The following is a 25,894-nucleotide window of genomic DNA, read 5'->3' as shown; positions in this document are numbered from 1 at the left end:
TAATTTGGAGCTGTTCCAAAACTGCTCCAATTACGTCCCAAGAAGTGTCCTGCATTTCTTTTGACGAGGCTGTAATTTTACGTGCCGTCTTTTGACAGGTTGTCGGCACAGTACATCGTAAAGCCCATTGAAAGTAATGGGCAGATGTTTGCCGACGCATTGGAGCCGTTTTTTCAGACGTAATTCGAGGCGTATCAATTTTTTTTTTATGTCCATGTCGTTATGAGATCTTTTTGCGTGTCGTTTTCTGTAGGGGTCATTCTGTCATCCACATAAGTCAGCGTTTTAATTTATATCAACTTTTATTATGGGTTAAATATAGAAAAAAAGTAATTGCGCCATTTTTATCTACTGCATTGTAAAGGTTGTTACGGTTATGGGGATACCAAGTATGTCTGTTATTTACTGTTGTTTATTTAATAAAGTGTATTACAATAATTGTTTTTAAAATTAAGTGAAGTTTTTGCTTTTTTTTCCCCCCACCTATAATGTATAGAAATGAGCAAATTGATTCTAGACAAATAGAATCATTACAAATTTCCCAAAAGTTTCGGATTTTAGCGAATGCATAACTTTTGAGATTTGTCCCGCATGAATCAGTCAAAATGGCGGCCGCTGTTTTACAGATTGGAAGACCAGACCGAGAAGGATCACATAACCTTGCACAGTGGTCCGACGGGCTTCCCCTTAATGCCTTGCAGGCAGCCCTTCCTCCAGCCCAGCCAATCATGAGGGGTATATGAGTCACTGATGACAGTGGATGACATTCATATAAGTCATAGCCATTATAAATAGCCCAACCAGGAAATGCTGCTGCAGATAGATAGTGGATTAGTGTGTTTCATAGTGAGGAGAAGAGGATAGATAGTTGGATTTATAATAATTTGATAGAGATATAGCAGTCAGTTTGTTAGTTAGGCAGGCACAGGCAGCCATTGCTGTAAGTGAATGCTGCTGCACCTATACAATTCTTACATGCTTTGTGAATCGCCAATCTTCATCACATCATGCACAAATCTTCTTCAATAATATTAATCCTGATGCTTACAGCGTACCGCTGACTTCTGAAACAGATGTCACTGGCGAGCCGTCAGTCATGATTTTTTTGCATATATCTAATAGTGCCACCAAAATTGGAGTATTGTTCTGCGTCAAGCATTTATACAGCGCCATTATACTTTAGTCTGTGTCCAAGTGAATTTTGCTTTTATCTTAGAAAGCATAAAAAATCCAGGGGGGGCTTCGAATTGTGACAAATTTATTTGGATTGAATCTGACAGCTGGTTCGACTGGATTGGACCAAAAACAAATTTCCTGGAAATTTTCTGAACTTTTTTAACGTACTAATATATATCTGTATATGCCCTTACATTTTCCCTGTAAAGAAGAATACTATTGAGGATTTGGGCACAGAAAATTATCTCCTAGACAACCGTGCAGCCTGTGCCTGAATTGACTGCAACCTGTATTAAGAGACTGGGCCTTACTGCTGAGAAGTTTTATTTCCGTTGCTGTGGCTTGCTTAGTAAACAATTGTTAGCCATCACTCCTTGTGCTTTATTTGATCTTTTCTGCAACTATCCTGCCAGCCAATGCCACCTCAGACCTGCTTTCTACGTGTGTGTGTGTGTGTGTATATAGTAAAATGTTTTGTTACATAATTGTAAGAATTGGCAAACAACCGCATACAGTAGACACGTGGCCCGGATGAGGGATAGGCAACCACATGGGGAGGGGCGCTGTTGCATTTTTACATTTATTTTTACAGCCAATGGAATACTGTGTATGAGCATCTGATAATGCTGTATGACACAACCATGCTTACATACAGTATATGAATATTACAGATATAACATGTGCATGCTTCCGGGTGTATCGGGATGATTGCTTCGGGCTGAATGTTTCTGTCCAACAAACCTGGGCACCAAAAAGTCTGACCCCTGCATAGATAAGCTAAAGTGATATGAGGTTTATAGCCAATGCTGGAACATGTGGCTTTAAATACAGTTGAGATTGTGCTTACCCATGGTAATGTTATTTTTATGTATATGATATATGTTTACCTTTTTTATTTATTACTATTGTATTTTTTTTTTTTTTTTTTTTTTTAAGCACCTGACGTTTCCTTTATTGGCTGTATCCCTGCTCTCCTCATTTGGGTCATCTATGCTTTATGGCTACAATTTAGCAGTGGTGAATTCTCCATCTGAGGTAAGAATAAAGATGAAGGTGCTGGCGTCTTTGGAATAAAGAAAAATGTTTCAGAAGCTTAAAAGATATATACGCTTATACAACCAATTTATATTGCTCCAATGCAACTAAAACAAAAAAAAATCAAGCTACTTGCTGATGGTTTTGATTAAAAATATCCTATTCTTTTTTTGTATACAGCTCCAGACCTATGTGTCTCACCAGTAGAACTGCAAATATACCCTGTGTGTAGTCTGATTTTGGAGTCATTTGTTACTCCCCTTCCTCTACCTCCTTTTTGTGTCAAAATACAGGGAGGAGAGGAGACAAATAAAAGAGTTGGGGTCTATTCACACAGCGTATTGGATGCCAAAAAGAACTATACTTCTGCCATGTGCTGACAGGCACTGCACAAAAACATATATACCGCATTGTCTACATGTTTTTACAATGGGCGACCATATGGCATACTGTTACATAGCCAAAGGATGGCCTCGACGTATGTAAGTTGAGAGCAATTCCTGATGTGCACATCAAGTGAATACCATAAACGCATGTGACTTCAAGGTCAGACTATAAAGGGTTGTATGTCGCCTGTAACCATGCAGACACGTAGGGAGCTGTAGACATTACTTTTTTATTTTATTTTTTCTCAAAGAGAAGCGAGGTGATTAAAAAAACAGCAATTCTGGCATTGTTAATTATTTTTTTCCTATGGCAATCACCTGCGTGATATTTTATTAGGTTGCCAATACAAAATAATGTTTACTTTTTTATTGTTTAAAATTTTTATGGGAAAAGAGAGTTTTCCTTTTAATATTTTTTTCTTTAGGGGACTAGACCATGCGGTTGGACTTTCATAATTGAACATATAAGGCAGAAATAGAGGCCTTCACTAAGCCACGCCAATCTTGTCGCGGGGGGTGGGGTCGCAGGTTGCGGCATCTGCGGAGCTAAACAGCTGGGATTGGAGTCCTCTCCAATCGTGGCCGTTGCAGGCGGGTGTCAGCTGTATAAATCAGCCGGTATCTGCCACATATGGTGCGAGCTCCGCTCTTGACCATGCAACATATTGTAAGAGTGCACATCTGCCGTGTGTCGCTAAAGAGCTAAAGTGAATGTTCACTTTATAGTTGTCTCTTTTTATACAGAGCTGCATAGTCATAGAGTTAAATGATGATGATATCCTGGCTCTGTGCAACCACCACTAGAGGGAGCTTACTGTATACTGTCTAGTTATTGAGTTTTAGTAGTTAGCACCTCCCCTCTCAAGTGGCGACTACATGGATATGGAACTCTTCATCCCAGAAATGAAGCTCTGACTTCTGGAAAGAAATAATAAAAAATGATTTAGCACAGAATTTTGTACCTGTTTAGATTAATAAAGAGAAAATTGTGTTGAGGGTCAACATTCACTTTAACAATATTTAAGATTCCAAGGAGAATTTTTCATCAGTCGACAATTCAATTTACATTGCCTAATGCATGACCCTGCTATTAAAAACTAAAGAGTGGTAGTAATGCATAAAAAATTGTTCTCGTGAATAGGTGACCTGTGAACTACGGAGTCATGGGGATGAACTTAATGGTAAAGAATGTCGAGGAATTGAAATTATTGATCACACGGCTTACTCACATTGCTTATCATGTGTTTTACATATTTTATAGTGACAAATTATTGGCTAGCAGATCATTTGCCTTATTTATATTATATATACCTATTACAATCCGATATACGAATAGTGTTTATTGTAATAAATTTATGTTTTAATTTTTGGTTGATTTTAAAGCAATTTGGGTACTCCTTAGACTTTCCTATTCTAACACTTGCGGATTCATTATTTTCCAGTACATTAAAGCATTTTACAATGCCACCTGGTTCCAGAGATATGGAGAGTCTCTTGAATCGCATCCATTAACCATTTTATATTCCTTGACGGTGTCTGTATTTGCACTCGGTGGAATGATGGGGTCCCTACTTGTTGGTGTTCTGGTCTCCAGATTTGGACGGTAAGATTCACCCGTCATTATTGTATTTTCATATCTACTTTTACTATTTTAATCTTTAGTGTAGAAACTGGGTTGTCTAAATTCCGTTTTGGCTCCTCTAATAATTTTCCCCAACTAGGTCCTGCACATACGGTAAACCGGAAAGCAATTTTTTTAATTTTTTTTAATTTTCTTTTAACACCATCTTTGATCTAAGGTCCTGGTGTTTTTTTTGTTTTTTTTATACACCAGTGATGCTGGATTGTTTGTGTAATGCTATAGATTTTTAAACCTATATCTTTACTCTTAGCTGGATGCCGAACGGTTAAGTAAATGGTAAAATAAAGAATTAGTCTTTATCTCCGTAGGATTTATTAGTGGTTTGTTATTTTGCCGCACGGGACTGATTACACATTACCAATTAATATCCATGGGATAGCAAAGTTCCACAAAATGCATAACATTGCCATGTATATGATGAGAACATATTGTGTCTACCAGAGCAGAATATAGTTTACTTCAAACCTCATCCAAGGCTGCCTGCTATCTTCCATTCCAGATTAACCACTTTCTCACACTATTAACCCAGGCCTCTTCATTTACATAATGGTTTCTACTAATGGCGAGAGGTTGCACTTGTATATAACCGTTTATACTGCTTTATCGTATGTGTTTTATAAATTTTATCATGTCATGTAAGGTTTTAACTTAAAATGGTAATCACTTAAAACCATTAACATTGATAAAAAGTATAAGGGGTGATGGGAATAAATGTGTGTCCATAGAAAAAATAAGCATCTAGAGAAGGACTCCTTTATATGACAGTACTCTAGAGACCAGTGTATGGGGTGCTACTGTACCTCTGTATACCTCAGATTTTATACAGTTATTTTTATGTCTGATTGCGTATGGATCCGGAATTTATTTTTTTATGTACCGTCAGAAACCATATTACAAAGATAGCTTCATAACCCCATGTGATTCAGAGGTACCATAGGACTACACACAAGTTTAATTTGTCTTTAAAGCGTCACCTCTTCTAACATGTCTGTTTTAGTAAATACTCTTCCCGATAAAATAACACTTTTGGAACATATTTTCTTAGAAATCTGAATTGTCGATCCTCTGTTATTCCTCCTGGAAATGTATGAGTAAATTGACAACAGGAAGTTGCCTTTCCACTTGCAATAGGTCATGTGAAGTCCCTATAGACTGACATTGTCCAATTAGTACTGACCATGTCAGACAATATAGGGGCACACTCTATTGCCAAGAGGAGTAGTAACACTCAATTGTCAATTTATTCATGAATTTCCAGGAGGACTAACAGAAGAATGATACAATGCAGCTAAAGCCAGAAGTGGATTTGAAAGGATGGAAAGATATAAAGAATAAACTGATTCATCTCATTTCTTTTCTGTCTGTACATAAACCTAGCTGTTCTGCAAGTCTGTGAAGGAGCTGTATAATACGAGCCAGAAAACTGAATCCAATCCCATAATATGTAATCAGTTAAGCTTTTCTTTATTACACATGACCGGATTCTACCCCTTACGTCAGTTGTTTGTTACAGCTGTGTGAATATTGTCTAAGACTAGATTTTTCGAGATAGTTGTAAGGTCACTCGCTTGTCGCTCTTCCCATAGGAAAACATTGAATGTCACCATGGACCTTTAGCCTATCCTAGGCATAAAAGTAAAAGCGAGAGCATTAACACAACTACTAAATGTTAATGTATACCTGAATAATAAATAAAAATTCCGATGGTGCTGTAACTTTGGTTCGGTAGAACCGTGGTGGGTCCGGTTGTTACATCTGGAATATGGACTTTTAAGAATGGGTACAATGCGCCCATCTGAATGTGGCTTTACTCATAACTCCATTTTTTTTCTTGCAATAAAACTGGAACTATTTAAACATTTCGAGCACCAAAAATCCTTAATCATAGACTACAAATGCCAACGATTGGGAAAACCCCACAAATTAAGACAAGAATCTATGCCAGCAGGCAGACATTAAAGTTAATTACATTGCTTGTATGCTCAAATATACTCCTCTGAGGTTTATTGATCAAACAATTGCAATAATATCATTCAAAAGGGGTATAGGCTTGAGGTTAACCAATCAGTCAATGACTCTAATTCAGGCAATATCATACAATGAGAATATTTCATATTGAACCAATCACAGACCTATAATACATTTCAAATGTAATATTATAACTTCATTAGATGCTTACGTCAGTTCTATTTTTCATGAACACAATAGCTTGTTTTTCTAAATGGGGAGTGTGGAGGAGTTACATTCACATATGTATGTGAATATTCGGATAGAAAAAAAATAATAAGGAATGTGATAAACTTCATGTCTGGGCGTTCAGACTACTAACTGCTTACTTTCCAAGGTCACAGAAACATTCAGATTTATATAAAAAATATCTATAAAATATCTGAAATAGGGGGGGGGGGGTCATTGCAATTGGAATAGAAATTGCATCTCTGCATGATCCGGCATCCTTCTTCATAATTCATAATGTAATTTAATACAGAGAATATAAGCAAATTGACCATCCGTCACACTTGGTATAGTGAACTCTAGTCTTTCTCCAGGGACCCCAATTATACTTTATCCCCCAAAACCCATTATGTCCTGCAGGAAAGGAACGGTGATAAGAAGCTCGCCGCTGGTTTTCATAGCCGGTGCCTTGATGGGATTCAGTCGTGTTCTAGAGTCCCCTGAAATGGTTATTATTGGACGGTTTATAACTGGCATTCACTCAGGTAAGTGTAGAGAAGAACGTAGCTCTTGCATATATTTAAACTGTTAAAATCCTTAAATTATATTTGAGCTCCTCACAAATATATTGTATTTGCTATTAATTAGTTGTAATTCAGATTAAAGAAAAGTATAGAAGGAAGCACGGTAGCCCATCCCCTAGCAGCATGCAATTTTATTTCTTCTTGCTCTCCATATGCTGTAGCACTCATTCTGATTGATTGATTCAAAACTCCTGGTTGGCTTGTTTAAGTTTTGTGTGCCTTTTTAATAAAAAAAATAAAAATATATATATATATATTTATATAGATTTTTTTTTTTATTTGTTTTTAAAAACTCTTATCTGTTTTCTTGATATTTTGTAGTGTGACAGTCACCTACCTATAAGTTGTGTGCATATGTAGTATTGTGTAATGCAACCATAGGGACTTTCACTGTAGGCCTTCAAAAATATATACGCAGACTTTTTTTTTCTTCTATTGGTTAGTGTAATAAAAAAAAAAAAAAATCGCTGTCATTAATTCTTAATTAAAAATATCCAAGAGGGTTGAATACTTTTTTAATCACTAACACACAGTAACAGGGTTATTTTCATGTTTTGACTGTAATACAGCTACATTGCATCATGTTCTATAAAAAAAAAAAAAAGGTATTTACAGATGTGTCCTTCCTTACCTTTCCTCTTATCTCAACATATCCTGAGATGTGTGGTCCAAGATGACTGGCTTTTAAAAGAGCAAAACAAAAAAACAACACGATTTTCTGATACATCCAGTGGTTGTTTAATGAGTTGCAGCTTGTCAAGGGGTGTTTCTAGCATGTCACGATATTGTATTGAAATTATTCCATGATAAATTGGAGTCCTTAAATTCAAGCAAAGGTAAGGGTGGACACATCTGTACAATATACTTTTTGTTCACTTTCGACAGTTTGCATAATGATCTATTCAACTTTACTCAGTATGTAAATTTTACTCTAGGTATTTCCCTCAGTGTGGTTCCCATGTATTTGGGAGAAATTTCTCCAAAGAATTTACGTGGCTTCTTGGGGTTAATGCCAAGTATTTTCATTTGCCTTGGAGTGTTCACCGCACAGGTGCTTGGCCTTCCGGAGCTACTGGGCCAGGTCAGTATTGTAGCTATAGTGGCAATTAAAGGGAGAAAGGAGAGCATCTATCTAGGGGCTTAGTTTAGCATTGTAGACTGGTCAGACTTGACATTGGAGTTTGACGTGCAAAAAATGTGCATGGAGAACACTTGGCGATTTTGGTTTGATGACTAGTGGGAACAAGTGATTGCGGGTTATGGCGCTTCTGTTCAACTGATTTTGCAACATCTCTAAAAAAAACTAAAAAAAAAAAACCTCACCCTAGCTGGTTGATAAAACCGTTCTGCTCACTCTTCTAGAGAACAAATTCAAATGAAAATGTGGGGTACATACCTCCTCTAACCTTTCAAATTGATGATTTTGGAGAAAAACTTTGAATTTATAAGGATTGTTAATAATATATAGAGATCGTAGAATGAATTTGCCAGGTTTGAGATATGCAACGATTTCTTACGAAAGACCTTAAAGCTTGCCAAGCAACAGATGGCCGATTTTGGACATTTCAGCCGACCATCTATTGCCAAATTAAACGCGAATAATCGTCTGCAATGACTTCTGTCTGCTGAAAGTGTATCCAACTAGGTTGGCCTTGGTCGTCCGAACTACTTGGTATGGCGTGATCGACTAAAAGCCACTTTGCACTGGCCACAAGTGGTCCAGTTTTAAAAAAAAAAACAAAAAACTGACTGCCTGATAGATTACTCTGTTATGTTGCTAGTTGAATAATTTGTACGAGCGTTCCCTGGATGATTGATGGCCGATAAATGTCCTATGTGTAAGGCTAGCTAATTACTTTAGAGAGCTCTTGGCCTTATTAAAGGCCCTATTACACGGGCCAATTTTGCCCAGTGCAGTGAGCGCCGATCTACGAGACATTGTGGATCGGCGCTGGTTTGCCCCTGTCACAAGGAGCTGTGTATGGGGATGAGCGGTCATTTGCTTGTTCATCTGCTGATCGCTGCCCTGTTTACACAGGGCAAATAGGCAATTATAGGCAACGAGCTTTCTATGAACTATCGTTTACCCGATAATTGCTTAGTGTAAAACCCCCTTAACGCTTGCTCTTGTGAAATCTGACAAACAAAGGAAGGTGTTATGTGAATGCTAGTTGACTGACAGCAGGTGGTACTTTTTTATTTTTTAAGAGCCAATGGGCTTCTGTAAAATATCACCTTGTTAATTTAGGATGGCCGCTTATAGCCCATTGCTAAGGCTATGCTTGTGTTGTAGCATGGCGTCTGTAGTTCTGTTACAGTACAATGTAGAAGGTATTTCTCTGTATGGGTTTGTCTGTGCCCACTGGTTTTTCATAGGACTGGTAGTGGGCAGAGGAATTCCAGAGCAGTGACCACTCTTTCTGTACTGGGATCCTGTGTGCAGAGTGTATATGATGGAACGTGATGGCTAGCATTATTACATGCATGGATAAGTTATTGCTTTCATACTATTCTCATTTGCATTTAAATCTGTTTTATCTTAACAGGATGAAACTTGGCCGCTGTTTCTCGCTTTGGTTGTGGTGCCCACGTTTATTCAGATCTCCATGTTGCCTTTTTTCCCGGAAAGTCCTCGCTACTTGCTTATTGACAAGAGCAATGTTCATGCTACAATAGATGGTGAGTAACAAGATGTTATTTAAAGGACCAGAACGCCCCCCCCCCCCATACTGAGAGTTTTAGAAAATATTGATAAATATAGAATACAATGTTATCATCCTGATATTCTGCAAGAAGCACTAATTGAGCCAAACATCCTCAGGCCTTATTCACACGGCCGTGAAAAAGAATGGCTGTTAAAATAACGCATCAACTGTCCGTTTTTCAAGGCCGCTTTGCGTCAGTGAGAGGCTATTCACACAAACGTTTTAATCCGTTGCATTAAAAAATCCGTTCATTTAAATGGCGCCATTCACACGGCTGTTTTTTTTACGGCCCGATTCACTTCTATAGGTGCTGTGGGGTCGTGAGAACGGCCTGAAATTAGGACATGTCCTATTTCTTGATGGCCTGGTAAAACGAGCCATCAAAAACAGCCGTCTTTTTATGGTTTTTATTTTTTTAACTAATTAGAAAATAAAAAAACAATTACAAATGTATATTGAAAAAGTTTTTTCGAAATGTATATTTTTTATTGTATTTTCTTACATAATTCTGGCGGCAACCATCTTGCCTGAGCTGCTGTGCTGTGGACAGCAGTTCAGAGATTTTGCATTACAGCTGGACATAAGAAACCACTCATTGGGGGTAAATCATTGGGGGCACTTATCGGACATGCGGGGCCTTCCACGGCCCCTGCAAATTGACTTTAATTTACTTTAGAAACTGCTGTAAATTATGGCACAAATCTACTCCAGCTCATAGCTGCCGCACGGACAGCCATAAAACCGCCTAACTTATTATGAGGCGTGTGCCACCTAATAAATTGGGTGCATTTTATTCCAGCACTCTTTAGATTAGATTAATAAATCCCCCCCCCCCCATTGACTTCTATGGGAGAGTTTTGTGGGCATGCTCTGTGGCCTGCAAGGGGGAGGAGGGTGGGAGGTGAATGTGAGCGGTGTCTATCGCCTATTGTCAATGGTGTGATCCTGCCTCTGCCTCCAGCTTTACAATAGAGATGCTACATTTCATTGTAATCCTTTTATATAATGATAATAATAAGATGACTGCTGAAAATGTATAATAGGACGCCAGATATGACTAACTTCCTTCTATATCTTAAGGGGACAGGCCTATGTCAGCTGGTCAGTGCTTAGCCTGTATCTGACCTTCTCTGATTTATTTAAACCTGCTCCGAACCGCCACACCATGTCTGAGCAACAAGGTTCTTTTCTGGCAGGTTTCTTTTTTTTAAGTTGAGAAGCCTTTAAAAAAAAAAAATATATACCAGGAAAAAACGCTATAACTGGAGTATGCAGCGTTTTGGGGGAAAAAATTCCCCTTAGCCAGAAAACGTTACAAAAACCACAATCAAAAATTAGTATTTACTGTAGTTTCTAATAATTCCCAATTTACTTTAATATGATCTGCCTGCAGCATTTTTTGGGGGTAAGAAAAAGTGCAAAAAAAAAAAGGCACCCAAAAACGGCAGGAAACGCTGTGTGTAAAGCCAGCCTTATCATGTTTGACTTCGCACTTGTATAACCACTCGTCTGTTTATTGATTCTGGTACCACGCTTAAGAAATACCACCTGCAAACTGTCAGTGGCTTCTTTCGGAGACTACATGGGACTTTCCTGCGTAAAGTCCATACACCCAAGAGAGGCAGTTTAAGGTCAAGATTACAAAATTCTGTGGACTCTTCCACCGATTTAGCCCTCTCCAAATCCAAGGCAGAACCTTAAATGGATGGATTTTAGAGGTATTTTTATTTGAGTTACTTTACCCTCTGATTTCATACAATGTGAATCAGCCCATTCTATGGTACCGATGAGATGACTGGGCCATGAATGGTACAATGTAAGAGATACGAAGTGTTTCTTACCAAAAAAATATATATATATTTTTTTTTTACTTTGTATGAGTACGGGCAGATGTCTAGCAAACTATTGTTGTGATCTATAAACTGCTTTCCTCAGTCTGCTTGCTTATATTAATATCTCCCGTGATTAGATTTGTAATGGGGTGGATATGTTTAATATAGGATTGGCTGTTAATTTTTTTCTTGTTTTATTAGACCGTAATACAGGTGGCTCCTAAATTTCATTCTGAACATGCATTATGGTCTCTTAAAACCTCACCCTACATTGCCTTGCTGACAATGAAGAAGCTTTCACCTTACAACCTGGACATTGGCCGTCTTGTCCTCTTGACAGAACTTCCATTGTTGTAAAATTGTTGATGCTCTTGGGAAGATAAATGGATGAAACCACTTGTAGTCTTGTCTGTCACATTCATTGCTTCCCGCAGGTTAGAGAAGATACCTGTGAATCGCTTCACTCTCACTCTTCCTTCTGTCTGTTTGTTGAATTGCCCAGCACACACAAAGCAATGATCATTTGATATTGAGACAACACTGTTGGCTATTAAAATGACTCATAATCACTGGTCCGAAAGTAAGACACAAGGGAAGGGGAGGGATTCGTACGCTTCTGTTTCCATCGCTAATGGATAGATGGCCCTTCTCGAAAAATAACATTTTTCACTGCATAACATAACTTAATTGCAGAAGTTTTAATTTTTTTTTTTCTTCATTTCTAATTTTATTAAATGTTGGTTACTAAGTGATTTGAGTTATTTATTTGTTTTAACTGGTAAAAAATTAACATAACCAAGGCTGAAGATACGTGGCTTGATTTTTCTTCTTGATATGATCAATGGTGGTTATGCAATCTATGGAAAGACAGTGAGCGCAGAAGTGCTTAGTATCACACAGCTGTGATATGACCCAATCGTTCCTTCATACAGGAGGGAAGCCTTCAAGAAAGGACAGATATCCCGCCAACCTTAGGCCTGATTCACACAAACGTGTTAAACTGTTGAAGTTGAACTGTTATTCAATGTGGCCGTTTCAACCATGTGAAGGGTCCGTGGGAAAATAGGACATGTCCGTTCTTTTCATTCCATAAGGCGCTCGCCCATGTATGGCCACCTTGAAATTGATCACTGAAGTACCCCAATTATGCATGATTTATCTGGGAGCATGTTTAAAGGTGAAATTCCAAAAAGAATGTAATTAAAGTTATGTAGGATAACAAATATAATCTAAAAATATAACATTAGTGGTGAATCTAGGGATAACTGCTGCACTGCTCTGAGGGTCTCACTATGGTCTGTCAGCTTTTTTTTCTCCTCTTTGCAATCATGGAAGCTCCAGATTGGGCTATTTTGCAGTTTCTAAATTGGGAGCACTGTGCCATGATATCGTTGTATAGCACTCCCGTAAGATTTCTGAGCTATAAAGTCTACCATCTGCCAGGGCCCCAGGTGCTTTTTAGCTTCACCGCTGGTAGGACTGCCAGTTTTTATTTTTGGTACAGATGGTAAAAAGACAATTTTTTATTGGGTCTAATAAGGTTGTAGTTCTAGGACCAAATTATTTTTCTCAGTGATACATGCTCATAGGCTTAAGCCTACTTTATCAGCTACTTTAACAATATATCTGCTATTTACCTATGTAAATACAGCATTGATATGATTAATTTGTCCAGAAGGTAAAACTCAAACTTTCCGGGCCCTGATGGAAAATCTATAACCGGCTCCCCAACGGCCATGTATAATAATTTGAGTGTCCTTTTATGTGGCAGAGAGGATCTTTGGTCTCCTATAGCACCAGGGTCCATTTAAGACTGAATCTTCTGGACCTCCTGTAGTAAAGACGTTGCATTACAGGTCACTAATGCTGCGTAATCCTGGTTAATCACAATAAAAAGCTACAGGGACACTTGTATATGACCACTGAGACCAACATCAAAATAGCTCCTCCAGAAGAAAAATGACGGTCACTCTAGTTTCACTTATATGTGACTATCCTGTAAGTCAATGTCCAACCTTGTATAGGAAGTTGAAACACAACTTTGGTTAATAGCCAAACTAAAGATGCCCATCTGTAGCAAGCAGGGTTTCTGAATTGTTGTTCCTCATCAGCACAGCGTGGGGTTCTTGTCGGCTGAGTAAGGTGACCTTGATATACAGCACTTGGAAGGTAGTGATTCTCCTTGCGGATATCCTGCTGGTAGGAAGTCTTAATGCTCCCTGGAAAAAAGTATGAAAACTAGCTCTCCGCCTGATGAAAGAAAATTGTCTCTTTGTAGTGCTGTACTCCGGGACAGTGCTGTCTACAGATGTGTGTCTGGTTTGACTATGAACTGCAACTGTGTTTCAAGGCTTTATAAAGGGTTGGACATTGAATTACTGGGTAGTCTTATATAGGTGGCGCTAGGGAGTTTTCTTTCTGCTGGAGAATAACTCTTTTGCATGCGTTTTCCCAGGGATCATTGCCCCTAAGATACCCTATAAGCTGGATCTTCACCAGGAGAATAAGAAAATAAGTACCTTCCAAGAGCTAATACTAATCTAGTCCTATTTAGATATCAGGCCAAATTAGACGGTGATCGCAGTATATGGTCCACTTTTGCAGTATATCAAGAAAGCTTTTATGTATCCATTTAGATATCTAAACCCCACTGTATGAAAACCATACCATAACCATAAAGTAACAGGTTTGTCCTTCACCATTACAAATCTTTATGAAGTTTTGTTAAATGGCCCAGGAATCCGAATGATCATTTCATATGAGTTGTTTGTATTTTACAGCTCTTCGTTGTTTCCGTGGAGAGTATGATGTCCAAGATGTTATTGAGGAAATGCAAGAAGAGCAGCAGTCTCTAACTTCTACAGACACTGTTTCAGTGTGCCAGCTATTACTGGACAGAACCTTGTTCTGGCAGATTTTATCTGTTATTGTAATTAATATGGGTATGCAGCTGTCCGGCATCGATGCAGTAAGTTTTCCGTATTACAGACTAGAGGTAGACCTCTGCCTTACAAAATTATGTTCAGAATCGAGTCGGGATTTGTTGAATGACCACATAATTGGCCCAAGGTATCGATCATGCTAGGTCCGACTTCTACTCCTTTTATAGAGATAAAATGATGTAAATGTTCTTCTTTAGTAGCGTTTCTAAGCCAAACACCCCCATCTCAAACAAATGACCTCAACATTTCACCAGGGCTATTATATACTGTGCTGTCTATTTAAAAGAATAGTATGAAAACATTGCGAGTACCCCCTAGAGACATGGCATGTACCCCCTGAGGTAAAAACACCACAGTTTGAGAATCTAGGTTCTATAGGATACATAACAAACGATGAGAATTTAAAAAAATTTGTTTAATGTTGACCGCTTTATTTGCCGATTGTGTCCCATCTTTGAAGGAGGAGGGTGTGCGTGTCCTCTCATTGAATTATGTAGCAATATTAAGTAAGGTGCCGTTTTATCAACATAGAGCTATTTGCCCGGAGTCTTGTAGAACTGTTTGTTGTCCTTCACCATTGCCTGCCTGTCTAAAGAGTATGAGATATTCTGTAGTGCTAAATATGCCTACATGGCTAATCCACTAACTATATGTGGCCTTCAGTGGAGAAATATTTCTTCTTCCACTGGTCTTCCGACTTAAGAACTGCACACATATCTGGGGGAAAAATGCAGAGGAGACCTTTTTCAAATAAGATATTTCTATTCTTCACTAGACCGCTGCAATTGGTGGTTGGTTATTAGTGACAACCGCTTTTCCTTTCTTGCATTAATCTGTAGTTGGAAGATGACCACATGGGTGATTTTGGATGTCCACCACAAGCGGTTTACACTGCAGCCTCTTAGAGAAGGCTTCGATGGTGTCTTGTTGGAGGAATTACTCTATTAACCTTCCAGTTAAAAACCAAAGATAATCCATAATTGTTTTGATAGATTCTCAATCTGGTGCATTGATCTTGCTTTGACATTACTAGGCTGTTCATTTTAGTAGTATTTATTGATTTTCGCCCTTGTATAAATTTGGTGTTCTGTGCTTGTTGACAATGTCTGCCTTAATCATGTATTTTGTTCATATAATTCTATTTGTTTGCAGATTTGGTTCTATACGAACTCCATATTTGAGAATGCTGGCGTCCCTTTGGCTGAGATTCCATACACAACTGTGGGCACGGGTGCAATCGAAATAATTGCAGGTTTGGTTGGGGTAGGTGTTGACTTCCAATTCCATTTAAATCCCCTCTAAGTATTATTATTTTTGTGTATTCCCTGCCTGTAAGCTTGTTATGCATAAGAAACTTGGATACATAAGGGGCATTCTGAAAATTTTATCTGAACCAAACAGTGTGATTACTTTTAAGGGGGAGATTTTCTTTAAATAATTGAAGTAATTAATTTGTCCTTTGGCAGGTTCTCATAAATCATACTTATTTATTTTTCTGAGAAAGTTGGGTGACCACCAATATGGCAGTTATTGTGGCTTCCATGGGGGTTTGTCACCCATCTTTCCTGGTGCGCTTAGTGGTAAATCGTTCCTTCAGCAATACTGGGTTAGGGTTGCCATTTCGGAGTTTAGTATGACTACTACAGGGGATTACAACTGCTGTACATGATTGTAGTAGTGAAAACGCATCAAAGTTGACGTGCTTTTAATCATGTAGTTAAAAGGGGATATACAAAATTGGAGTAAATTTCTACTTTTATCCAGAAACCACGCCACTCATGTTCATGGGCTGTGTCTAGTATTGCGGCTCAGTCCCATTTACTAGAAAGATCATATCATGAATAACATAGGAGTCTATGGGTGACGTATGGCATCCGTCAGAGGCATAAGTTATTTTAAATTATTATTTAACATTTCACGCCATAAATCTTGAGATATTTTGCGTTTGCAGATAGGTTTTGAGCTTGTCCTTCCTTATCTATCTGATCCCCTGATACTGGGCCAGTCCCACCCGGCATGTAGTCCCAATATTTTACAGGCTTAATTAAAAGCACCTGAAATTAAAGCTAAATATCCTTGAGTGAAATTTGTATAAAATAACTGTAATATACATTACCCCCACTGACCTAGCTTTAGTACAGCGTAAAAAACATACGTTTCTAAGAACTGTCTTTAACTAGAGCTGAACAGAGCTTTCTCGCCAGATTGCCTCTCTGCAATCAGTGTAAAAATGAATTTATTATAGGTGTTATATATCACAATGTTTTTCAAATCCTTTATACAACATATGATGAATTTTGATTTTAATGTGGTGAAACAAAGAAAACCCGAGCACGACTCGACTGAGAACAGAGAAGGGTGTTGTCGCCTTCCCTATAAACACAAAGAAAAATCGCCACCTAGCAAGCTCATTACTTTCATGTTGCTGTCTTGTCCCCTTTTGATCCCATCCTCGACCTCCCCCCATCAGCTTCTCATTCCAAACCATTTATAGTCTCCTTATCTGAGAGTTACCACAGCGGAGATCAAATTTATAACCGAGCACACATTCCATATTTTTAACCCAGGGCTGGCCTGTGCTACATAACACTAAATTAGATTTTTGACAATTAGAGAGACTAATGTGAGCCATCAGCTCCCAGGAGCAAAATCTCACAGCACGGCCTTCCTTTAATAAACACATCTCGGTGTACGAGTGAAATCCAGAATCCCCCCCCCCCCTCATCTGTTCTGCTTATTTACCCCGTTCTATCTTTCTCAAATCCCCTTCTTTATTCAGCTGTACTGTGACCCGCTAAATGGTCCTCGCCCTTGCCATCTACTATTGAGCAGTAATAAAAGTGCTTGAAGAGGTGCAGGAGGAATGGGTTTGCAGTAACCAGCTCACATTCACTCAGGCAGACTCATAGCTCTGCAAGTCTGATTGGTCCTGAGTGGAGACAGAAATGGCACCCGATGGACACTAGGAGATTGGTTATAAAATTACAAGCATTTGTTCTGCTGTCAATATTTTTGCTGGTTTTGCTCAAAGCGTTTATTTATTTTTTGTCTGTTTTTTTTTTTTTTTCTGCCTCCTCCAGCAAAGAGAAAGTTGAAGCTAAAGCAGCTCTTAAAAGATTCTTTGTTACGTGTTTTTTTTTTTGTTTTTTTTTGTTTTGTTTTTTATACTCTTCAATATCTTTTGATCAATTTAGAAGATGAAATTTAGGCAGTAATTTTTTTTAATTTTTGTTTTCTATCTAATCTGTTTGTTATTGTACCTTTTTGTCTGTTATATGACTTTGACCTAAATGATAATATTACGGCTATAAAATGTGAAGGAGCATATCCTATAGATTGCTGTGCTCTGTACTACTTCATGGAAAAATAATGAAGCCTGTACTGCAATCAAAACTTAATTACTTAATATAGTAATTTGCACTGAAAATTAATTAAAACAAAGAAAAATTTTCTTCATACTGCTCAAACTCAATGTGGGTCAGATATATTACTAATGTTGTCTGGCTGTTGGCTGCTTCAGTATTTCCTATTCATTATTTCAGTAGTCCGACCCCTACCAATCTAATATTGTGCTCTGTGCAATTGATATAACACAATGATGCCAGCGATGGAGGGGGGGAACCCCTTTATGAATATTTTTTTACGGAGTTTCCCCTTTTAAATGGGTTATCGCTGGGGTAATTGGCAACCAGCCATACCCTTTGTGAATTTCTCTATGTTCTGGCTAATAGAGTGGGGTTCCATGCTTGGGATCCACCTCTATGACCTCCAATGTGCCAATAATAGCTAATAGTGATCTACGGGTGTTATATAGAAAATAAAATGCTCAGACAATGACCTAAGCACGCTGTGTAACAAAGAATACTTCAGTATTGTTACTAGTTAATAGAAAAAAAAAATTTCTGTTTTTTATATTTGCAGTGTTTGACGGTGGAGAAGTTGGGAAGACGGCCTCTTATCATTGGTGGATTTAGTTTTATGGGGTTCTGTTGTGCTGGGATTACTGTAGCACTTGTATTTCAGGTGAGTAATAGAAGGACAGTTATAGGAAGGGATGTTGATGCAGGGCACCAGCTTAATTTACTGTATAGTAAAAATAATCTTCAGTTCTGAGATAAAATAAAATAATTTCCTAATAAATGAACTACATTAGAAAATATAATATATTTCTATATAATACACCATTCAATGTCTTTTCCTTCATCAGCCAGTGTTGAGTTGACATTACTGCCACATTACTACGTATCTGTCTCCATTGCAAATGGTTTGTTAAAGAACAAATTTCTCCAACATCACTTATGTGCCCCTTTAAATGTTGTAGCTGGCTTCACCACTTTTTAATACCACGACTGCCGCCATGTTTTACTTCTGACATATTCTTAGGACCTGTGCTGTCCAAAGAGCTCCACTTTCATTTATCTGTCTATAGAACATAATCCCAGAAAATGTATGGTTCACCAAGGTGTTCACTGCAATCCCAGATTCGCAGAAGTTTTCATCATGCCATTCTCCAATCACTCCCATTTTGGTCAGTCTTCTCACAAATTTATGATCACTAATCATAGCTGAGGCTTTAGAGGCCTGCAGACCTTTGAATGTTCATCGGAGAAGCTTTGTTTTGGATGAGTTGCTACTTCCACTTTTTTATAGCAATTTTAACAGGCCAGCCTCTCCTGGGAAGATTCCCCACTTTCAATTCTTCTCTAATGGCTCTTCCTTTGGTTCAGTGGAGTTCTGCAGACTTCTAGCAGTTGTTTGAAATTAGAAAAGGGTCTGGGTTTTTTTCCCCTTCCAAAAACAGTCACTCTTGTCTATGGGCTGTGTCTGGTATTGTAGCTCAGTCCCATTCATTCATCAAATGCATCTCTCATTTATTTTGGTCATATACAGTATATGGCCATCCCTCTGACTGCCAAAAACATGAATGACAGACATGCATGGATAAGCCCCTTCCAGACACCTCCTAGCAGTGCTAAGAAGTGCTCCAGGAAGTACAAACGATTGGAGATGTTGAGATCCACCATTCCTAACCCTTTCCCCCCCAATGTCTGGCACTAGTAGACAGTTGAGTTTCCCTAATACACATTTACATTGTATGTGTATGGGCAGCCTTATAGATTACATTTTAGCCCCTTGACTGAAACAACTTTATGCCTGAGCTTCTTGTTTTCAGTTAAAACCGCCAAGATATCTAAATTAATCCCTTACTGACATTTAATGTAACTGTGCGTCATAGTCGCTAGGGGAGCGGGCTCACAGGCTCCCCAGGTATCGGCTGTATGTTACCACCGGCACTTCTCTGTAACGGCTAGGTATGGAAATTACTCCGATCCCGGCAGTTAACCACTCAGATGTCTTGGTCTATAGTGACCGCGGCATCTAAGCCATTAGAAAGATGGGGGACTGCCTCTGTCACTTTATTGCGTGCCCACCCTCTGTGACGCGATCGCAGGGTGACATAGTGGTCATTGCTGCCTGAGGGCCTAATGATTCTGTGAAAAATCTGACCCCTTTTTTCAAACCCCAAACACCGTTTTTAAACATGCCAGAAGGTTTTTTTTTTTCTAGAAAATGTGAATTGAGTGGCCCACAGGTATGAAAAACAGCAAATAAATGTTTCTCTTCTGTCCTCTTTCAGGCACGGGTTCCCTGGATGCGCTATGCTAGTGTGATTTTTGTGATTGGAATCATTGCTGGTTTCTGTATAGGGCCTGGTAAGTTTTACGTACAGATACTTATCTTGTCCTACATATAGGCTATGTATATACACACTATTATAAAAGAACCATCAGTGCCTGTGACCTTTCAAGTTCTTACCAGGGGCAGACTGGATCTGCCCAATTGCCCAACTCTTCAGATGGGTGGCAGCTGGGGAGGTCTCAACCCATGCAGGTAAGTTCCCACTGTGATATAGTCAGTGGAAGGTTTTACCTTCTGCACCAGCATCAGCCGCCAGAGTGTGAAAAGCGAAGTGTCTTACAGTACATTAACTGACATCCCTGCTCCTGTGTGACATCCCTAATCCTTACCTAGGGACGCAAAGACTTGTCAGTCCATCCCTGGTTCTTATAAATCATGGTAAATTGACAACATTGTTGGTGCCATGTAAATCCTGGTTCATAGCCACAATTGAATTCTAAATTGGCAAATAGAGAATCCTTGAACAATACTGATTGTTGAATTTATAGGGTGTTTGCAAATTGCATAAACTGTTTATTAAATTGCCGATATATACCAAACGCCTGATGTTTGGTTTTTTTAAATTCAGAAAGTAGATTTGTAAGCTAATTTTACTTAAGAATTAATAATATCCGCAGCAATTATAATAAGGGCAGACGTTGGGGGCTGATGATCCAAAAGAAAAATTAAACCCATAATTGGGCCTCATGCACACAGCAGAGCCATGAGCCTGTACGGGGGAACACGGAGTTCTCATGGCTCTGTACTAAGGAACTGTAGGCACTCAGTGTGCCACCAAATGATGCCTCTATACAACGCTATATTACGGAGATATTCTACTACAGGAGAATATGCTTCTAGAGGAGAATCTCTGTAATATGTCATTCAATAGAGCGTGCCACTATTTCTTTGTCCGATTTTATACAGAATCGCACAAAAAAAACTATATATGCCTTTTGTATAAAATCTGAGGCGGCAGGTACATTAGGGCCCCATAGACTTTGCATAAGTGCTGTATTATGACTCCGTAATATGATGGAATGTGTGAACCTTTATGATATCCTGGTTTCTTCTGTATCCAAGTGGGAATAGGTGAATTTTTGATATTTTTATTTTTTTCCCCAGTGTATTTTGGGCATTAACTAATATATATATTTTTGTATGTCTGAGTTATATAGAGACTTATTTTCCATGTTCATTCTCAAGGTGAAAAATACATGTAGCACAACCAGAACAAATTACACGATCACTTTTTTTTTTTTTTTTTCTTCTTCAATTTAACCAAGAAAGAGTTAAAGGCATACTAGCTGCTTTGTAGACGCTATGTTAAAATGATGGATGAAGACCGTGGTGGTTTATCCCATTGATATATTAACTGTGCCTCCAACAAATCTATAATTCATTTTCAGCTAAGAATTTATTCAGTGTAATTACATCTTTAATTAGGATTTTTATGGCTCATTGTTCATAAACAATGATGAATATGACTTTTAAAGCAACCAAGATTAGGGGGAAAATCTGCATGAATACCATTCTATATACTGTGTTCTGCATGATTTTTTTTGCATTAAGAGTTCTATATGTGGCATGGTGTGGAAATAATGAACTGGTGCCTAAACTCCTTCTGAAGCACATTAAACTCATTACACCAACAATGGGCTGAATGTAGACAATGTTCTATTAACGTTGGGCTATTATCAGTTGGTGTTCTAGCAGTTGATTAGAATTTGTAACTGATGGAGACTTTTGTTGGAGCTAAAGATATTTTAAGCTTGTTTACACCGAATGATACATAAAAGTAGACTAAACTAAAAAAATAAAACCAAAAAAGCAAGACCTCCCATGATCTTTCCCTTAGGCTATGTTCTATCTGCATCAGGGCTCCTTTCCGACGTTCTGTCTGAGCTTTCCGTCGAAACGGAGCCCTGACTGACACAAACGGAAACCATAGGTTTCTGTTTCCATCGCCATTGATTTAAATGGTGACGGATCCGGTGCCAATGGTTTCCGTTTGTCTCCGTTGTGCATGGGTTCCGTCGTTTTGACGGAATCCATACCGTAGTCGACTAGGGGACAAATGGAAACCATTGGCACCGGATCCGTCACCATTTAAATCAATGGCGATGGAAACGGAAACCTATGGTTTGTGTCAGTCAGGGCTCCGTTCCGACGGAAAGCTCAGACGGAACCTCGGATCGGAGCCCTGACGCAGATTTGAACAAAGCCTCACTTGAGCCTTTTCAGTCCCAAAATGTTAATCCTCTTCCTCCTCCAGTACTAAATATATGAAACGATCGATAACGGGCCAATGATCTGATGCATAGGGATGATCGTAGTAATGGTTGTTCGCCCCCATACATTACCGACAATTACTCCTTGTGAATGGAGCTAACGAATGCCGATCAATGTGCTGTATTGTCGGTCAGCGCTCGTTTTCACTGCCAGTATCGGGCTGTTTAAAAGGACATTTAATGAAAGCGACTGGGCTTTGTCACTATAGTTTATTATATAGTGCCACCATATTCCAGGATGCTGTACCTATAAGATACAAAGGGGTTTAAATACATCACTTATGAATACCTGATAAAAAAAATACATGAGCTTTCTGAATAACAGGCTGGCACAGACAGAGATTTGGCTCTGCCCGTTAGAGCTTACAATCTAGCTTGTTCAACAGAAATCTATCTTTGCTGGGCTGTCGGTCAATGTAGACCAGGCAAGATCGCTAGAATGAAGGGGCAGTGGCACTAGGAAGTTGGTGTGACACTTCATCTCCTATCTGCTCTGTTTGACTTTCCCTGGGGGGGGGGGGCACATGACTATAATGGAAGGACTGTGAGCATTCAGAGAAAGCTAAATGGACCCAACAGGAGATAAAATGAAGCAATGCTTTGCTATCGTCGCTGCAATCTATACAAGTATCATTGTGTAACTATCAGGAAAAACAAAGATATACATATTTGCACTGATTTACCCTATTTGTGACATCTCTTCAGAAGTCCCACATTCTCTGCCTTTTGTTAGTGCTGCACTGTGGATGCAGATGTATTGACCTGAAGAGCGGTCAATGTTTGCAATAGTTAAGATGTGTGAGAAATACATAAAAAAGTGAGGGTTAAAAAAAGTAATGTGAAAGCCTCCACTTTTGGGGCAAAAACATTAGAAGTAGTTGGAGAATCTTACATATCGATGGCTGGGGCGTAGCCATGTCTTTTTAGGCATATACAGTAGTCAGTCCATGGACAGCCAACCCCAGAAAACTCTTTCATAACCATATTTATCAATGGAAAGGTAGTAAAAGAAACTCATTTGTGGGGCGCTCTTGTACAGATATTAAAATAAATCCACAATCTATTTCCAAAAGATAGGAATTTATTCACAAATATATAAAACAAAGTGTTACGCGTTTCGACCTCACAGCGAGTTCTTCGTCCGGCATCTAAAATCTACTCTCACTAAATACCCTGGCATAGTTACTTACGCACAGGTCAAATGTTAGGGGTGGGAGTTCTAAGTGGAGGGGTTTAGAAACTGCTTTGTCACATTATTTATTTACATTTTTATTAAAATCAAAATTCGTATTTTGGTTAATAAAAAAACTTGCTTTTGAGAATTATGTTGCAGACTTGTGGATGTTAGCGAAACACTAACTAATAAACTAACGATCGTGTTTCCCTAACAGCCACAAGTTTGCAACATAATTCATTCACAAAACCAATTTTTTTTATTAACTAAAACAACACGAATTTAGATTTTAATGAACAAAATGAAATGTGACAAACTAGATTTTAAACGCCCCCACATTAAACACCCACCCCTAACATCCGACCTGGGTGTAAGTAGCTATGCCAAAGTATTTATGGAGAGTAGATGTTAGGGAATTTTAGATGCCTGACTAAGACCTCGGTGCGAGGTCAAAACGCGTAACACTTCGTTTTATATATTTGTGAATAAATTCCTATCTTTTGGAAATTTATTATGGATTTACCTGAATATCTGCACAAGAGCACCCCATGAAGGAGTTTATTTTACTACCTTTCCACTGATAACCAGAAGAACCTCCAGCATTGGAGCTGACACCCAGAGTCCACTCTGGAGGCCTGCAAACTGTGCTGACACCAGGGTCAATTCGTCCTGATACGCCCTAAAGTTGAGTTGTCGGCACAACTCTGCCAGGTGAGTCTATTCAGATCCACCTTTTTCATTCCACCTATCCCCAATGGTATCACCTTAGAAGAGCTCCATCTTCTCCCCTTTTGGTTTTTTCCCTTGTAAGCATAACCATATTTATGTGACCACGTTGTTAAATATAGGAAAAAAAATGTACACTAACAAATTTTAAAAAATAAACAAATGTTCAAATAATTTTCATTGTATGGCCAAAACTAGAAAATCGGTCAGCTCTCATTGTTTGTATGCAGCTGCTAATGACCTTGTAATTCAAATCAAAATACTATTTTAATATTACATAGTTTAATTTCCCTCTTTTTCTTCTTCAAAGATTTTTTTTATTCATTAACTTGTTTTACATTCTCCTACAATGCTTAAAGCTGAGGGTGCCTGCCCTCTCCTGGCCAAGACAAACAAAAAATTACTATCACAATACACTATTGCTATATGTTATTGTAATGCAAAATACCGTTATGTTTTTATACATCTATCCATCATTTTGGTTAATTTGCTTTAAATATTGTATTCCAGAAACTATAATTTAAACTACTGATAAAGTGATACAATATCTGTGATCAGTCTGAATATTTTTGTAATTATGTCTAGTGATTACAATTGGCTTTGTTTTAGGTCCAGTGACCAAATTAATTTAATTCGATGTATAGAAATCACTCCCAACATTTTTACCTCCGTAGAACCTCTGGCAAAAATGTTATAGGTAATCCTTCTAACCACTTCATCCCCACTGTATATGTGACATCTGTTGCTTTCTTCTGGGGAACTCCTAACCAAGTTCCAAGAAACTTCTAGATGTCTACAATCTAATAATTCTGGGAGTGTACACGGAGGTGGAAAGGCCCAATAGCATTCACTCTCCCTCCCCCGCTAAACCAGAGACCGGAGAAAGGGTCTGATTCAAGAACATCCCTCATCTGGGGACGTTGCAAACTTTTCGGGGCCCATAGTAGTGATGTGAGTGATGTGGCCTGTCTTACTTTCTCTTGCCCTTGTTTAAAATGCTTCTGTATAATACATTTTGTGAATTTTTGATTTAGTGCAGGCCAATATCTGAACGTCTGTGCTTTCTTTCAGCTGGACTTCCCTTTATAATGACGGGAGAACTTTTCATGCAGTCGCATCGCCCCGCAGCTTATATCGTAGGAGGAACGCTGAATTGGCTGTCAAACTTTACAGTTGGTTTTGTGTTCCCTTTTTTGCAGGTAATTGGCATGTTTTTGTTTTTTTTGTTTTTTTTTGGCAATATGATTCATGCATGTTTGAGAATACAGCACACGGTACTGTAATAAGGGGCATAACTTTAGTCACTTTACACCTGACTTAATGACCAAGAGCCCTTTATAAATTGATATTAAGCTAGTAAGTGGGGGAAAACAACTGATCGCCACATAGGGTAATATCGTAAGGATAATAATGGAGTAAAAACAATAGGGAAGGTTGTCATCTTTTTGTTTTAAAGGGAATGTGTCGCTAGAAAATTTTTTTTTTTTTTTAGTTAAACAGTTAGTGTATAAGTGATTAAACATTGTTCTAATTTTTTTTATTTTTTT

At 38.4% G+C, this 25,894-nt stretch overlaps 1 protein-coding gene across 1 annotated transcript in view; it reads left to right on the top strand.

The window, feature by feature from the left end:
• The window catches only part of LOC142663653 (solute carrier family 2, facilitated glucose transporter member 9-like), a 37,819-nt gene that overhangs the window by 7,643 nt on the left and 4,282 nt on the right, over positions 1-25,894 (top strand). The window contains exons 2-11 of the mRNA XM_075842406.1: positions 2,113-2,211; positions 4,040-4,200; positions 6,835-6,959; positions 7,934-8,079; positions 9,545-9,677; positions 14,316-14,503; positions 15,630-15,740; positions 18,399-18,500; positions 20,116-20,191; positions 25,419-25,546. Coding sequence (XP_075698521.1) covers positions 2,113-2,211; positions 4,040-4,200; positions 6,835-6,959; positions 7,934-8,079; positions 9,545-9,677; positions 14,316-14,503; positions 15,630-15,740; positions 18,399-18,500; positions 20,116-20,191; positions 25,419-25,546 — 1,269 coding nt within the window. The remainder of the gene's footprint in view (positions 1-2,112; positions 2,212-4,039; positions 4,201-6,834; positions 6,960-7,933; positions 8,080-9,544; positions 9,678-14,315; positions 14,504-15,629; positions 15,741-18,398; positions 18,501-20,115; positions 20,192-25,418; positions 25,547-25,894) is intronic.

The sequence above is a fragment of the Rhinoderma darwinii genome, chromosome 11 (genome assembly GCF_050947455.1).
Source record: "Rhinoderma darwinii isolate aRhiDar2 chromosome 11, aRhiDar2.hap1, whole genome shotgun sequence".
Classification (NCBI taxonomy): domain Eukaryota; kingdom Metazoa; phylum Chordata; class Amphibia; order Anura; family Rhinodermatidae; genus Rhinoderma; species Rhinoderma darwinii.
This window is presented reverse-complemented; position numbering and strand designations above follow the sequence as displayed.